This window comes from Carcharhinus amblyrhynchos, chromosome 15 (assembly GCF_965287045.1).
Source record: "Carcharhinus amblyrhynchos chromosome 15, sCarAmb.v2.hapA, whole genome shotgun sequence".
Classification (NCBI taxonomy): Eukaryota; Metazoa; Chordata; class Chondrichthyes; order Carcharhiniformes; family Carcharhinidae; genus Carcharhinus; species Carcharhinus amblyrhynchos.
The window spans coordinates 29,242,850-29,259,592 of NC_137338.1; the positions used below are offsets into that span (position 1 = coordinate 29,242,850).

At 43.4% G+C, this 16,743-nt stretch overlaps 1 protein-coding gene across 1 annotated transcript in view; it reads left to right on the top strand.

Moving 5' to 3' along the window:
- The window catches only part of LOC145352943 (single-minded homolog 2-like), a 104,368-nt gene that overhangs the window by 76,360 nt on the left and 11,265 nt on the right, over window positions 1-16,743 (top strand). The window contains exon 9 of the mRNA XM_080203251.1: window positions 12,468-12,633. Within this exon, the coding sequence (XP_080059377.1) occupies window positions 12,468-12,633 (166 nt within the window). The remainder of the gene's footprint in view (window positions 1-12,467; window positions 12,634-16,743) is intronic.

A 16,743-nucleotide genomic window follows, 5' to 3' on the forward strand; every position in this document is an offset into this window, starting at 1 on the left:
GAGGGGAAAGCTGAACAGGATTCCTTCAGGGATCCTCACCCAGAGTTCTCTGAGAATATAGAAGCTTCCCCCCACTACAGATATCACTGGGCCGGAACCTGAAGACAACAGGGGGAAGCCCACCAAGCATCTCCAGGACCTGCTTGTAATATACCCAGCACTCCACTGGCAGCAATTACCTCCTCACGCCAGTTCAAGGTTGCAACGCCAGTTTGAGACTTCTATATACCGACTATGATACGCGCCAAAGGGACATCTCGCCCAAGAGGTGGGAGGCGCAAACGTGGGTGGAGATCAACATGTGATCCTGATAATGGCATGCTAAGGTATGGAGAGTAATGCAAATCAGTGGCAAGCTGGTTTTCAGTGTGTTCCCAGCAGCACCATTTTCTTCCGGTTGGGAGATGTGCGCGGGTAATAAACGCTCGCAGGCAACCCACGAAATGGCTGACACATGCATCTCCCAACTCACCTAAAAATGTGCTCATCATGATGGGAGAATCGCCCCTCCCCCCCAGATCTCTATTGGGTGACCCTGCTCCCCAGGAATCTGCCTCGCACCTTCGACTACAAAAACAAGATTGCATTTATATAGCATCCAGTCAATCTCAGGATGTTCTCAAGATACCCTAAATCCCTTGGCAACCAGTGGATTACTTTTAAGAGGCAGTTTTGTTGCATTGGTGAATCTGGCAGTCACTTTGGGCACAGCAAGGACCCAAAAACAACAATGAGGTGAATGATCAGTTCATCTGTTTCTGGTTACCATGGTGCCTGAGAGAGGAAGGTCACCCAAGAGGATTCCCTGCCACTCTAAAGAAGCCAATGGGATCTTTTATGCCTCCACGAGCAAGCAATTGGTTTAATATCTCATCCAAAAGATGGCTGAACTCGCTCGGTACAACACTGAAGTGTCAGCTTCAATTCCTGGAGAGGGACTTGAAGCCATAAGTTCGACAACGCAAATGCTAAATGCTGCAAATGCTGGAAATCGAAATAAAACGCGCGGTGATAAAAACACTCAGCCTATCAAGCAGCATCTGTGGAGAGAGAAACAGATAATAAGCAGAATTTTCACCTGTTGAAGCCAGCTGAAATGATGGAATCTGTCACAAGCTGGGAACTTGTTGAGAGTAGCACTGTGTTTTGCTATTGCCTTAACTGACCCACAATGTTAACAGCCTCCTTCAGTGTCCTTTGGACAATCAGAAAGGGAAGGCAGGTGGGATGATGCATTAAAGGATGGATTTCTAATTAAAGGAATTCTGATAGAAAAACTGAGTTGGAGATGGATTCCTGAGGCTGAAGGAACCACAGGAATGGAGAGAACCAACTCTGCTTTCTCTCACACACAATCTTGGGAACATGCAGGAAGCCAGGAAAGTGTGAGAGTGAAGGAGAGTAGTCTTCCAGCGAAAGCTCCAGAACAGCCAATGGCAAAATGTGACAGCCAGTTAACTGGGAAGGGGATTTTGTTCAAGGAAGCTATAGATGTCAGCAATAAAAAAACTGCCATGAAAACCTAAGCCTTTTGAGGCACTGGTGCTTACACATTGATACAACACATCCTCAGTCTATAAAACTTCTTGCTGAGAATCTCACCTCCATCCAGCTACATCAATTCCCTCTGCCCTGGAGGGTATGGCAAGTGGCTGAGAAGAAGGCAGCTTGTTCTGGTGTTGTTCCTTCTGCTGCTGATGCAAAATGTGGATGCTGTTGCTCAAAATGTTCCTCATCAGCGGTTCCAGGTGGAACTGTAGAAGCTGCTCCCCCACCATGATAGAGGCTGGTACATGCAAATGAAGATGAGCAAAATGCATCACAGGTGAACTAACTGATTTCCAAGCAGTCAGCGATGACCTATCAAGCATTGATAGCACTTACTGAGAATGAGTGTGAGAACCATTACCTGGCCATGGTTGGAGGTCTTCTCTTCAATGCTGTATAGGGCATTGGTGAGGCCGCAGCTGGAGTACTGTGTGCAGTTTTGGGCGCCGCACCTGCGCAAAGATATTTTGGCCTTGGAGGGAGTGCAGAGGAGGTTTACTAGGCTGATACCGGAGTTGAGGGGGTTGAGCTATGAGGAGAGGCTGAATAAACTGGGCTTGTACTCGTTAGAGTTTAGAAGAATGAGGGGAGATCTCATTGAGACGTATAAGATGATGAATGGGATGGATAGGATAGAGGTGGAAAGACTCTTCCCGCTCAAAAAAGACAGTAGGACTAGGGGGCACAGCCTCAAGATAAAAGGGGGGCGGTTTAGAACGGAGTTGAGGAGGAACTTCTTCACTCAAAGGGTGGTGAATCTCTGGAATTCTCTGCCCGTTGGAGTGGTGGAGGCTGCCTCGCTAAATATTTTTAAGACGCGGGTTGATGGGTTTTTGATAAGAGAGGGGATTAAGGGTTATGGGGAGAGGGCGGGAAAGTGGAACTGAGCAGCAACAGATCAGCCATGATCTTATTGAATGGCGGGGCAGGCTCGAGGGGCTAGATGGCCTACTCCTGCTCCTATTTCTTATGTTCTTATGTTCAAAGCCTTCCCAGCCTGTCCATTTCACTGATTAAAGCCCTCCCAGCCTGCCCATTTCACTGGAGCAAAATTTGCCACTGTGCACTTGCCTTGGTAATCCTTGTGGGCTGACAACTCAGAAAACCCATGTTAAAGCTAGAATGGTCAGGTATCTCAGCAATTAAAGGTATTTGAAGATTTTGATAATGTTTCCAACAGCTCCAAAGGATTTCCTTGCTCACCTGCAAATCCACTCAGGTGAAATCCAGGAATTGGCAGAACGATGTCAAGATCTTGGCCTGACTTCACTTTTAGATTAAACCCCCTCATCCCACATGCACAAGACGCTGCCTTCCCTTGGCAGTAAAAACTCTCCCCACCCTCCCTAACCTTTCACCAGAATCCATATCTTTTTGACTTAAGCAGAAATGGCACTAATCAAGTCCATTACCACACTGTAAATATTAGCCACCTGATGGATTGCCTTAAAATGAATATATCAGGAGTGCTGTCAGAAAAGCATTCACCTGCATTGCCTTGTGCAAGCTGTACACTGTGATTTCTGGGTCTTGTACAATTCACTACTGTGTGCTGGTTAGGTACATTGGCCATGCTAAATTCTCCCTCAATGTACCCGAAAAGGACCAGATGACTAGGGGGTTTTCAGATTTCCATCACTGCAGTGTAAACATAAGCCTACTTGTAACTAATAAATAAGCTTTTACTTTACATATGTGAACAATCAATGATAGTCTGCACTTTGGGAAATTGGAAGAAAAATAAAGTTTATTTATTAGTCACAAGTAGGTTTACATTCACACTGCAATGAAGCAACTGTTGAAATCCCCTGGTCGCTTCTTGAAACAGTATGTAAATAGTCCAACTAGGACAGGGGCCATTTTGGATCTGTACTGGGGAATGAGCCTGGCCAGGTGGTCAATGTTTCAGTGGGGAGCAGTTCAGGAACAGTGACCACAATTCAGTAAGCTTTAAGATACTGATGGATAAAGAAAGGAGTAGTCCTCAAGTGAAGATGCTAAACTGGAGGAAGGCTAATTAAAACAATATTTGGCAGGAACTGAAGAATGTTGATTGGGGGCGGATGTTTGAGGCAAATCAACATCTGGCATATGGGAGGCTTTCAAGTGTAAGTTGATAGGGATTCAGGACTGGCACATTCCTGTAGGGTAAAGGATAAATATGGCAAGTCTTGGGAACCTTGGATAATGAGAGATATTGTGAGCCTAGTCAAAAAGAAAAAGGAAGCATTTGTCAAGAGTAGGAGGCTGGGACACACGAAGCAAGTGTGGAATACAAGGAAAGTAGAAAGAAACTTTAGCAAGGAGTAAGGAGGGCTGAAAGAATCATGAAAAATCATTGGCCAGCAGGATTAAGAAAAATCGTGAAGTTTTTTATACATAGATAAAGAGCAAGAGGGTAGTCAGGGAGAAGGTTGGTCCACTCAAGGACAGGGGAGGGAATCTATGCATGGAGCCAAAGGAAATGGGTGAGGTACTAAATGAATACTTTGCGTCAGTATTCACCAAAGAGAAGGACTTGATGGATGATGTATCTGGGAAAGGAGTTGTAGATAGTTTGAGTCATGTTGAGATCAAAAAGGACAAGGTATTGAGCTTTTTGAGAAACATTAAGGTAGACAAGTCCCCAGGGCCTGATGGGATAAACTACAAAATACTGAAAGAGGCAAGGGAGGAAATTGCTGGGGCATTGAGAGAAATCTTCGTATCCTCACTGGCTACTAGGGAGATACAGTAAGAAGTCTCACAATACCAGGTTAAAGTCTAACAAGTTTATTTGATAGTAAACCCACAAGCTTTCAGAACGCTGTTCCTTCATCAGGTGAGTGGAAAGTTCTGATCAGAAACAGGGCATATAAAGGGACACACAGTTTGCAGAATACTGATTAGAATGCGAGTCTTTACAGCTAAGCTGTGTGTGTCTTTATAAGCCCTGTTTCTGATCAGAACTTTCCACTCACCTGATGAAGGAACAGCGTTCCAAAAGCTTGTGGGTTTACTATCAAATAAACTTGTTGGACTTTAACCTGGTGTTGTGAGACTTCTTACAGTGTTTACCCCAGTCCAACGCTGGCATCTCCACATCATGACTACAGGGGAGATCCCAGAGGATTGGACAATAGCCAATGTTCCTTTGTTTAAGAAGGGGAGCAAGAATGATCCAGGTAATTATAGGCTGGTGAGCCTTACGTCATTGGTAGGGAAATTATTGGAGAGGATTCTTCAAGACAGGATTTACTCCCACTTGGAAATAAGTGGACATATTGGTGAGAGGCAACATGGTTTTGTGAAGGAGAGGCCATGTTACACTAACTTGATCGAGTTTTTCAAGGAAGTGACAAAGATGATTGATAAGGGTAGGGCAGTGAATGTTGTCTACATGGACTTCAGTAAGGCCTTTGATAAGGTCCCTCATGGCAGACTGGTGCAGAAGTTGCATGGGATCAGAGGTGAGCTGGCAAGGTGGATACTGAACTGGTTCGGTCAAAAAAGAGGGTAGCAGTGGAAGGGTGCATTTTTGAGTGAAGGGATGTGACAAGTGACATTCCTCAGGGATCAGTGCTGGGACCTTTGCTGTTTGTAATATATATAAATGATTTGGAGGAAAATGTAACTGGTTTGATTAGCAAGTTTGCAGATGACACAAAGGTTGGTGGATTTGCAGATAGTGATGAGAACCATCAGGGGATACAACAGGATATATTTCGGTTGGAGGCTTGGGCGGAGAGATGGCAGATGGAGTTTAATCTGGACAAATGTGAGGTAATGCATTTTAGAAGGTCTAATACAAATAGGAAATGTACAGTAAATGGCAGAACCATGAAGGATATTGATAGGCAGAGAGATCTAGGTGTACAGGTACACAGATCACTGAAAGTGGCAACGCAGGTGGAGAAGGTAATCAAAAAGGCATATGGCACGTTTGCCTTCATCAGCTGGGGCACTGAGTTTAAAAGTTGGCAAATCATGTTGCAGTTTTATGGAACCTTAGTTAGGCTGTACTTGAAATATAGTGTTCAATTCTGGTCGCCACACGACCAGAAGGATGTGGGGGCTTTGGAGAGGGTACAGAAAAGATTTACCAGGATGCTGCCTGGTATGGAGGGCATTAGCTATGAGAAGAGGTTGGAGAAATTTGGTTTGTTTTCACTGGAGCGAGGGAGGTTGAGGGGCAACCTGATAGAAGTCTACAAGATTATGAGGAGCATGAACAGAATGGATAGTCAGAAGCTTTTTCCCAGGGTAGAAGAGTCAATTATTAGGAGGCATAGGTTTAAGATGCGAGGACAAGGTTTAAAGGAGATGTACAAGGCAAGTTTTTTTACACAGAGTGTGATGGGTGCCTGGAACTCGCTACCAGGGAAGGTAATGGAAGTAGATGCAATAGTGAGTTTTAAGGGGCATCTGGACAAATACATGAATAGGATGGGAATAGAGGGATATGGTCGCCAGAAGGGTTGGGAGTTTTAATTCAGCCAGTGCAGGTTTGAAGGGCCAAAGGGCCTGTTCCTCTGCTGTAATTTTCTTTGTTCTTTGTTCTTTTGCCACATTCCGGCACCTGCTCAGGTACACAGAGAGAATTTTAGCATGATTCATTCACCTAACCTGCACATCTTTGGACTATGGGAGGAAACTGGAGCACCCGGAGGAAACCCACACAGACATAGGGAGAACGTGCAAAACTCCACACAGACAGTGATCCAAGCCAGGAATCAAACCTGAGACAGCAGTGCTAACCACTGTGCCACGAGAACATTAGTGTTCTCGCCATGTAAAATATAATGTAATTATTTGCTCTTGAAAAAGAATGCATCAGTTCCTTGCTGAATGCAGTTATGGACTGCAGACTGGCTTAGTATCCCCACCACTAAAGAGCCCAAGGAACAAGAATTTGGCTGCCATTGGCAATGTCGTTCTTGCCCTGTGAGTGTTGCAATAGGCCATTGTGAAGCAGGTGAAAAAACTCTGTCATCCCTTTTCTGGTAATCACATCACCCCTCCTGCATTTCCAGGTGATTGCTCTAGCAACGTACACCATTCAGAATTTTTAAAACCTGTCTGGGATTCCTGCTGCTATCACTGTGGATGTGGATACATTTGTAGCATTCGATTCTCGTGAATGCACAGAAAAATTTAATCATGAATGGCAGTGTTGTTATATTTTAGCTGACTAGCAGAAATATAAACAAGTTTCTTGCAGCAGATCAAAGCACACAGGAGGACAGGAATTAGTGTTCACAGATGTAAAACATCAGTGAATCTCTAGTGTTCAAAGAATATGCAGTTTTATAACATCAAGAACCTCAAGCACAGTGTATTACCTTGCTGCAGAGTGAAGCTATGTTAACATATTCTGTCCCTTTTAATAAGGTTGATTTGAAAATTGCCAGGACCATGTCATTTCTGGCTGCAAGCCAATCAGTCAGTCTTTTTTTTAAATGCTTCAGTCACTGTGAAAAAGGATGTCTGAAGACTGATTGATGTCATAAAATCCTTCATAAGAAAAAAAATAACAAACGCGTATATAGTGTATTTCACCGCCTCAGGATGATCCAAAGCACTTTACAACCAATGAAGTATTCTTGACGTCCAACTGTTGTCATAAAATAGAAGACAGGACAGTCAATTTGCACATAGCAAGATGCACAAATAGCAATGTGATCATAACCAGAACATCGCTTTCTGTGTCGTGTCTGAGAGCCAAAGCCAGGACAGCATATAGCATTCCCCTCTTTGAATACTTGGGATCTTTTACCTTCATCTGAGAGGGCAGTTAGCATCACTGTCTATGCACCACCCCCTCAGAAATGAAGTGTCAACCTAGATTATATGTTCAAGTCTCATGAGTAGGACTTGAGCTCCCAGTTTTTTGGTTTTGTGTTTCGTAACGTATGATGTAATTGCTTCTGAAGGAAACAAAATGCCTGTCACTTGCAGCAATAGCCTCAGTTTTTTCTACTCTGTAATTTTTATTGTAATGCCCCCTGTACCTTCCTGATCACGTCACACTCTTTTATCTGTCTCTGTGTGGTTCTAAAGTATTTATTACTAATCCAGCTTTGAACTTTTTTTGTGTTTGTCTAATTTTTTTTTGTTGCATACTCTCACTTCTCTCTCTCCCAGCATGAATTTAAGGCTTTCATGCATGTTCCTTTACCAATAACAAACAAAACTTTTGAGCATTGATTTCAATTGTAATTTTGTAACATTCTCGTAAAATATCTTCTACTATTGTGTGCTAATTTGGGAACCCATAAAAAAGATACGTAAGCAGTGTTGAGCCTCGTTAGGATATTACCTGTGATTAGAAATAAAAGAGATACATGGGCTGACGAGTTCATCAAGAACAGGAAGGACTATTCTGAGGTAAATAGTGATAGATGGTTTCCCTTTACTGGGAACAAGGCACAAATTTAAGATAATCACGAAAAGAATTAAAGGAGGAAGCGGTCTTTAAGTTCGGGAGTTAAAATGTGGAAGTCTCTGCTACAATAAGCATACTCCATAGATTTTGCCTTTCAAGAACTTCTTCACCAATTTCATTATGTTACCTAAAACCTAAGAGGCAACACATCATTTGGGATTCACATGTATGTTTAAAGGAGCATCTTTACCTTTGATATCCAGCAATGTATACCTACTGGATAGTTTACTGACTTGACCCAAGTCATTCTTCACTCTTTTCCGCTTTTCTTCCTCTGCTGCACTATCCCTCACTTTCTAAAAGGTGATCATCTTGTGCTGTGCAATTCCTTCCTCCACTGAAAAACCCACCTGATTTACTAATGTCCTTTAGGGAAGGAAATCTGCTGTCCTTACCTGGTCTGGCCGACATGTGACTCCAGATGCACTGGAGATGCGCAGAAGCAGGATGGGGGTGCCGTTGGAGAGGCCAGGGGAAGGAAAGACTCGAGGTCAGAACCTGTTGAGGAGGGGCTGCCCAATGTTGAAAGGGGATGCCCTGCCCTCCCTTGCTTCCTGCCAAAGGTCTGAGCAGAATCATGTCTCAGGCTTTCCTCTTGCCTCTGAACTCCTCCCACCAGGAGGCTGGATAGGAAATGGCCCTTAAGTGGTCATTAACTGGCTGGTTAAGGGCCTCAATTGGGACAATGTCTGGAAGGGGGTGCAGGAAAGGTGGTCTACGTCTTGCCTGGCCCCATTAAAAAAACTGCAGAAAGATTGGGGCTGGCAGGCGTCTGGTGGGAAGGTGATTCAAGAAATTATACATACCCCTCCCACTCCCCCTCACCTGCACACCCACTTGCTGGAAGGTAGGAGGAGGTGTTGAAGAGATTCCATTCAGCACCGGAACAGGCCATTCAACAGAACTGGTCTAAACCAATCTTTGAAATTCACATAAGCCTCCTCCTACTATGAGGAATTCTTTCCATCCTGCCCAAAATCCCCTGCAATGAAAAGACAAAACACTGAGAATGCTGGAAATCTGAAATATAAACAGGAAACGTGAGGCATTCTCAGCAAACCTGTTAGCCTCTCAGAAGAAAGAAACAGAGCTCACACTGCACATTGGTTTCATCAGAGTTGGAAATGTTACAAATGGAATAAACTTTAAGCAAGGACAGAGGCAGTGGAAAAGAACGGGAAGATGGCAGGAGCGATTAAATAAAAGGCAGGAATGATTAAATAACAAGTGTGATATTGGGGCAAAGCAAAAGGAGTTTATAATGGGACAAGTAACAAAACAAAAGATGGATCCAGAGAACGGAAACAGCAGTGTTATTAGCTGTCTCGCAATAAAAAGCTATGTATCGGAATGGTTAATCTCTATGATAAAAGCAAAATACCGCGGATGCTGGAATCTGAAACAAAAACAGGAAGTGCTGGAAAATCTCAGCAGGTCTGACAGCATCTATGGAGAGAGAACAGAACCAGTATTTCAAATCTAGATGATCCTAGCTCTAATCTCTCTCCACAGAAGCTGTCAGACCTGCTGAGATTTTCCAGCATTTTCTGTTTTGATTAAACTGGAAGGTATAAAGTGCCTATTTGGATGAGGTTCTGCTCCATTGAGCTTCATTGGAACAGTGTAGAAGGCTGGTTAGAGTGATCAGAAAAGTCTGAAAATAATAGGTGACCAGCAGCTTAGGGTTAGGCTTGTGGACTGAATAGATGTGTTCTGCAAATCAGAAAGCCGATCTGGTCCCCTGAGTGTGGAGAAGATCAAATCATCATCATCATCATCATCATCATCAGGGAGAAGCAATATTACTGAAAAATGACTTTTTTGTCAAAGCTTTTCATCTTACAGTCATCAGGACAATTCACAAGAATACCAAATGTAAAGGGAACAGAAATTTATACTATATAAGAAGAGAGTGCTGATTGGTTGGCAAGTGGACTGTGATTGGTAGAAATGTTGTCATGGAAAATGCACTGGTTGATGGTGACTGAGGGTTAACTGTCAAGGATTATTTGAAATTTTATCCAAGCAGCTTGAACCTGATTGGTCAAGGCATTGCCCTGAGGAATGAACCAGTGATTGGTAGAGGCATTGCCATGGAGATGCTTGACAGACCTGTTAACCACACTGGGGGAGAGGTGAGGAAAAGGGAATAAATGTGACAGAGACAAAGTAGAGACTGGACTAGACTTATAGGAAATAGAATGGGAGGAAGTATGAGAGTCAGAAATGGGAGTCAGTGGACAGGAAGTAGATATTGGTTGATAGGCTATCCCCAGGATGAGAGTTATCAACGTACCAGAAAAATCGGTGAAGGAGAGGACCTGAGAACGACTGGAACAAAGAATTCTCCACGTGTCCCAGGAAAAGGAAGCTATTTGATCCATCTGAGTTCACACCAGGTCACCTTTGTAATCCTGCAGAAGTGAAAGAAGTCAGAAGAAAATTGTCAATGTAAGAATCAGTTCAGCCAGATGAAGGAAGTGTGGCGATGGCTGAAGACAGGTTGGGTTTCCTTTCTTTGAAGAAGCAAAGATCCTCAGGTTGTTGTGGTGGGGATGGAGATCTAGAAAGATTGAAATACATTGTGAAAGAAAATGGTTAGAGCCAGAAAATTGGTAAAGTTGTGAAGACTGTCAGAAAAAGCCCACATTGAGGGGGAACAAATAGAGTCAAAGAGGAAGAATAAGTTCCGAGGGTCAAGCATAACCTAAAGTGATGGGTCTACCAGAGCAGTCCCTTTCTGTGGGAGAAGGAGGTAAATGTGGGCAGGGCAGGAGTTAAGGGCAAAGAGCTTGGAGGTTATGGAGGAAGAAGAGGTGAGGTCAGTGATAATGTAGGAAATTAAGGCTTAATGTTCAGAGGTAATGGTCCGATGGTGGGGTGGGGGGGGTGGTTTGGAAAGTTTTTGTTTTGCCTCCCATGTTCCTTTATTTCCTCTTGTTCACATCTGTAACAAATGTCCCTTAAATGCATCCATGATATCTGATTTAACCACCCCATGTGGCAGTGAGTTCCATATTTTTCATCACTGTTGGAAGAAAATCCAGCCACTGCCTATATTTGATTTCATTGTCTTACAGATATATTCTTTTGGTAGTACTCCAAGTGTGATTTAACTACATATAAATTTAACTTGCCTCTCTGCTTTTGTATTCTGTGCTATCATAACCTTCCCTCAACCCTGCCCTACCTCCAAACCACCCCCCCATACACACAAAAAGAATTCTTATCCTTCCTTTGTGATTTATACATTTATATTCTCAGAGCTCTTTGCTCTACAGCACCATTTAATTTCTTACCTTTCAAGGAGTAAGGTTCTGTCTTTTTATCATGGTATAGTTTACAAGCAAAGTGTCAATGATTCAGTCATTTCATGAGTTTAACGGAACACCTAGGTGGATTACTAAACTTTTTACTAATTATACAAGTTAAGTGAGGGGGGAGGCAGTGGTACAGTGGTATTATCACTGGTTTGATAATTCAGAGATCCAGGGTAATGTTCTGGGATGCAGGCTCGAATCCCATCATGGCAGATGGTGAAATTTGAATTCAATAAAAACCTGGAATTAAAAATCTAATGATGACCATGAAACCTTTATCGATTGTTGTAAAAACCCATCTAGTTCTCTAATGTCCTTTAGTGAAGGAAATCTACTCTCCTTACATGCGATTCCAGAGCCACAACAACGTGGTTGACTCTTAAGTGCCTTCGGATGGGCAATAAATGCTGGCCCAACCAGCAATGCCTACATTCTATGAATGAACATTAAAAAAAACTTACCTGGTTGCTAGTGTTAAAACATTAGTACAGAGGCATTATGATTAGCTGTTATTTCCCACTCCTTCTGACCAAAATACACTTAACAGATTGCATGCTTCAATTCACCCCCATCATGCTAGCAAGTCCCAAATAATGGGCATAAAAATGACCATTAAACTACCTTTTTGATTAAATCAGAAAATGCAACCCCAAGCTTTATTTGTTGTATGAATTCGCAGTCCGGCGAGGATAAACGGCAGAAAATAAAATAAGACATCTCCCCAGCAGTGAGTTCCTGCTGCACATCAAAGAGCAATAAATGTTCAATTTAATTGTTGTTAACATGCAAAACCGGGCTTTGTGAACTCTGGTGATCTGATGAAATTGGCAGCACACTCCAGGCACATTCCAAATGCCTGACAGGCAGCCCTGGGGAATAGGAAATGACCAGGGACCAGGCTACCAACTGGTGCCTGACAAAGAGACAGAACAGAATATTAAACGGGTATGTGGCCTGCATCAGTTCATTATCGTAAATACACTATTTGAACATTTGTGGATTTAATTTTCTCCAAGTTCTATTTTCAAAGGACTGATTCATGATTTTGTGTGAAACTCCAATCGGTATACCATGTATGCAGTTTTTTAAAAAAATTTATTTAGAATAATCCAGCATTTAATACTTTTTAAAAATGATTACCAAACGTTATAGTGCTGTTGAATCTTATGTTGCAGGGACATTGAATACAAGGAACTACAATTATCACTGGACCAGACAACAGCCACCAAGTCCTCATTTCCATACAAGATGCTGCTCTCTACCTCACACGAAAGCCAAAAACAACTGAAACCCAAAATTTCCAAGTTGAAGTCTAAGCTAAAGACATTTCCGTATCCACAGGTACATATTATGGAATGCTGCCCTTTCAAAATCCCTAAGCCACTTGTCCAGAAATGATAAGGTGTCGAAAAATTGAGCTAACTGTGCATGAGGTACCAAAATTGAGTTCTGTGTACACTCAAAGCCCCGTTGTCAAGGAGAAGTCTGGAACAGAGGGCAGATGTTTTCTTACAGAAAGGGTCACCACGAGTTACTCTGGCCCATTTCCTAGTAGCATATCCCACTGGAACATGGTGTGGCTCCAAATGATGGAAGGGATGAAACAAAAAAGCAGATGAATTGCTTGTAGGCCTCTCTGGCAGAGCCACTCTTATTTAAGGCAATAGGAAGTGTACAAGGATCATCCAGGATGACTCATCTGACTTTTACTTACTCCCTTTGGGAACGCACTTGACTTGCATCTTCTATTTCCCCCCGACAGCCTCACTGAGAGATAAAAAACTCTGGCAAATAATAAGCCCAAAGTTCCCTCCAACCACGTTAGAACACAAAACACACTGGGCTACTGCAGTACCATGCACGAAGTTGTTTAACGGTAGCATAACACATCCAGACCAGAAAATACTGAACTCTTTATTACATATTCAAATATTTATATGAAGTTGGCAATGGAAATAACATCTGCAAGCTTCTTGGCTGTGTTTATTTTTAAGTTCTCATTGCTTTTCAACACAGTAATAATTTCAGACCCTGACATAAGAGAAGCAGGGTATATTCATCTCCTGATGCAAAACTGTTTCCAATTTATAGTCATAAATTGAACTTCCACTTAATGCAGCATTAAACACTTAATGATTTGAGAATGGAGCTGAAATATAAGCTTACTTTTTCTTCAATAGCACTTCCAAAACTAATTACTTCAAAATTTCCAATGTTTATTGCTTCCTTTTAGAAAAAAAATAATCTTCTCTTCATACGCTCCTCATCTCAAGATAGTAACTCATTGACGGAAAGTGTTCTCACTCTACCGCATCGAAGTGCCCATTATCCACTTGTGTGCACTGGCAGGCTTTATAACCAGGTAGAGATTACACTCTGAGTCTACATTCATATTCATCTTCAAGCAACCAGAAGCCTGGATATTGTTTGTCCTCTCCAGACCAGGATAGCATTTGTAGCATCTCATTCCTCACTGTAGCTGAGATTATTCAACTCAAACCAAGAATAGTGACAATTCAGGCTTATATTTTTATGCAATGAATTATTGTGGTCTGGAATGCACCACCTGAAAGGGTGGTGAAAGCAGATTCTTCAGTAAGTTTCGAAAGGGAATTGAATGAACGAGTTGAAGAGAAAACTGTCATGACCTCGTAAAGGGCAGCTCTTCAAAGTGATCCATGAGCTAAGAATGTGTGTGTGTGTGTGTGTGTGTGTCTGTGTGTCTGTGTGTGTGACTGTCTGTGTACATGTTTGTGTGGGTGTGTACATCTGTGTGTGTACCTGTTTCTGTGTGTGTCTGTTTCTGCATGTGTGTCTATGTGTATATATGTGTCTGCTTGTGCATGTCTGTGTGTGCCTTTATGTGTGCCTGTGTGTCAATGTGTGTGCATGTGTGTCTGTGTGTGTCTGTCGGTACGTGTGTCTGTGTGTGTGCAGGTGCACCTATCAGTGTGTGTGAATGCATGTCTGTGTCTGCGTGTCTGTGTGCGTCTGTGTATTTGTGTACATCTGTCTGTCTGTCTATGTGCACGTGTGTGTCTGTGTCTGTCAGTGTATGAGTGCATGTGTGTGTTTGTGTGTTTCAGTTTGCATGTGCATGTGTGTGTGTGTCTGTGTGTATGTGCCTGTGTATCAGTGTGCGTGTGTGTGTGTGTGTATCCTCAATTTAATTTGAGTGATTCAGTTTAAAATAACCCAGCAGTCAAGCTTTATTCTTAAACAAGAAAAAGATTAATTTATTACAAAACTACTGAAAGTTATGTAAATAAAGATAAAGTTCTTAACAAAGACACAGATACAAAGGTGTACATAAGGATAAATATAACGATCAGTCTCTGTGGACTACCATTGTAGGCCCACAGCTGGCAGCTGAAGTATTGTTTGGCTGCAGTGAAGAGCTGTGTTCAGCATCTGCAGAGGTTTCTGTATCGATTAGTCAGCGTTTGCCTTTTCAGGTGTATTGAACACGTAAAGCACCTTTGGGAAATGAGTGAAGGTTCCTTTTCCTTACTGGCTCTGCTGTCATGAAACTTGAAGACTAAACAGAAACAGTAATGATTTCCAGACAACTTTGGGAGTCACAGAGAAATTCAGCTCTTACATGTTGTTATCTGGGAGTGGGAGAAGTGCCAGACTTGTGAGGGAGTAGCCTGGAGCAGGAGAATATAAATTGGGGCCAAGGCTTGAGGCTATACACTTACCTAGAGTTTGGAGAGGCAATGGAACTGCAATGGAGCAGCCTGGAGTGGCGGAATATATATCAATCCGAGGCTCGAGGCAGGTATACTTACCTGGGAGTCAGAGAGCTGGCAGACCTGTGCAGGGTGCATCCCAGAGTGGGAGAATATAGATTGGATCCAAGGCTGGAAGTCCAAACACTTACCTGGGAGTCAGAGAAACACTGGTCAACATAAAATCATAGAATCCCTACAGTGCAGGAGGAGGCCGTTCAGCCCATCAAGCCTGCACCGACAACAATTCCACCCGGGCCCTACCCTTGTAACCCCAAGTATTTTACCCACTAATCCCCCTGACACTGAGGGACAATTTAGCATGGCCAATCAACCTAACCCACACATCTTTGGACTGGAGGGGACGAAACTGGAGCACCCAGAGGAAACCCACATAGACATGGGGAGAACATAAGAACATAAGAACATAAGAAATAGGAGCAGGAGTAGGCCATCTAGCCCTTCGAGCCTGCCCCGCCATTCAATAAGATCATGGCTGATCTGTCGTGGCTCAGTTCCACATTCCCGCCCTCTCCCCATAACCCTTAATCCCCTCTCTTATCAAAAACCCATCAACCCGCATCTTAAAAATATTTAGCGAGGTAGCCTCCACCACTTCAACGGGCAGAGAATTCCAGAGATTCACCACCCTTTGAGTGAAGAAGTTCCTCCTCAACTCCGTTCTAAACCGCCCCCCCTTTATCTTGAGGCTGTGCCCCCTAGTCCTATTATCCTTTCTGAGCGGGAAGACTCTCTCCACCTCTATCCTATCCATCCCATTCATCATCTTATACGTCTCAATGAGATCTCCCCTCATTCTTCTAAACTCTAACGAGTACAAGCCTAGTTTATTCAGCCTCTCCTCATAGCTCAACCCCCTCAACTCCGGTATCAGCCTAGTAAACCTCCTCTACACTCCCTCCAAGGCCAAAATATCCTTGCGTAAGTACGGCGCCCAAAACTGCACACAGTACTCCAGCTGCGGCCTCACCAATGCCCTATACAGCCGCAGCAAGACCTCCCTACTTTTATATTCAATCCCCCTCGCTATGAAGGGCAGCATCCCATTCGCCTTCCTGACCACCTGCTGCACCTGCAGGCTGGGTTTTTGCGACTCATGCACAAGGACCCCAAGGTCCCTCTGCACCGTCGCCTGCTGCAGTTTTTCGCCACGTAAGTGATAATCCTTCCTACCATTATTGTGCGAACTCCACACATACAGTCACCCTGGGTCCTTGGCACTGTGAGACAGCAGTGCTTACTACCGCATTGCCCAGCTCAGAACCATTCTGCACTGAGTTCAAATAGAGAATGAAAAACAAATGGCAACACCTCAAAGGAGCAATTTGACTGGTTGCCATAGGCTGCCGACTCTGAGCCCGCGGACTCCAAGCACAAGCAGTAATGTTGCCATCTTTTCCTCTTTGGGTGGTTTCACAGATCCCAGCACTCACTGCATTGACCCAAGTGGTGAAATCCCAGGTTTCAACCTTCTGCAGAAATTTCGATAACCTTTAGCTGCTTGAGGACGGGTCAGGAAAGATGTGACCATTTGCTCCACAGCTGGATAATAAGGAACAGCTCAAATTGTGACTGTGGCCATTCACGTCAGACCTTGGCCCACATAGTGAACTCTGACTCTGAGAGATCCATTCCAGAGACATCACAACCAATCACTGCATCAGCTGAAGCAATTGGATGGATTTGTTAACCTTGACAT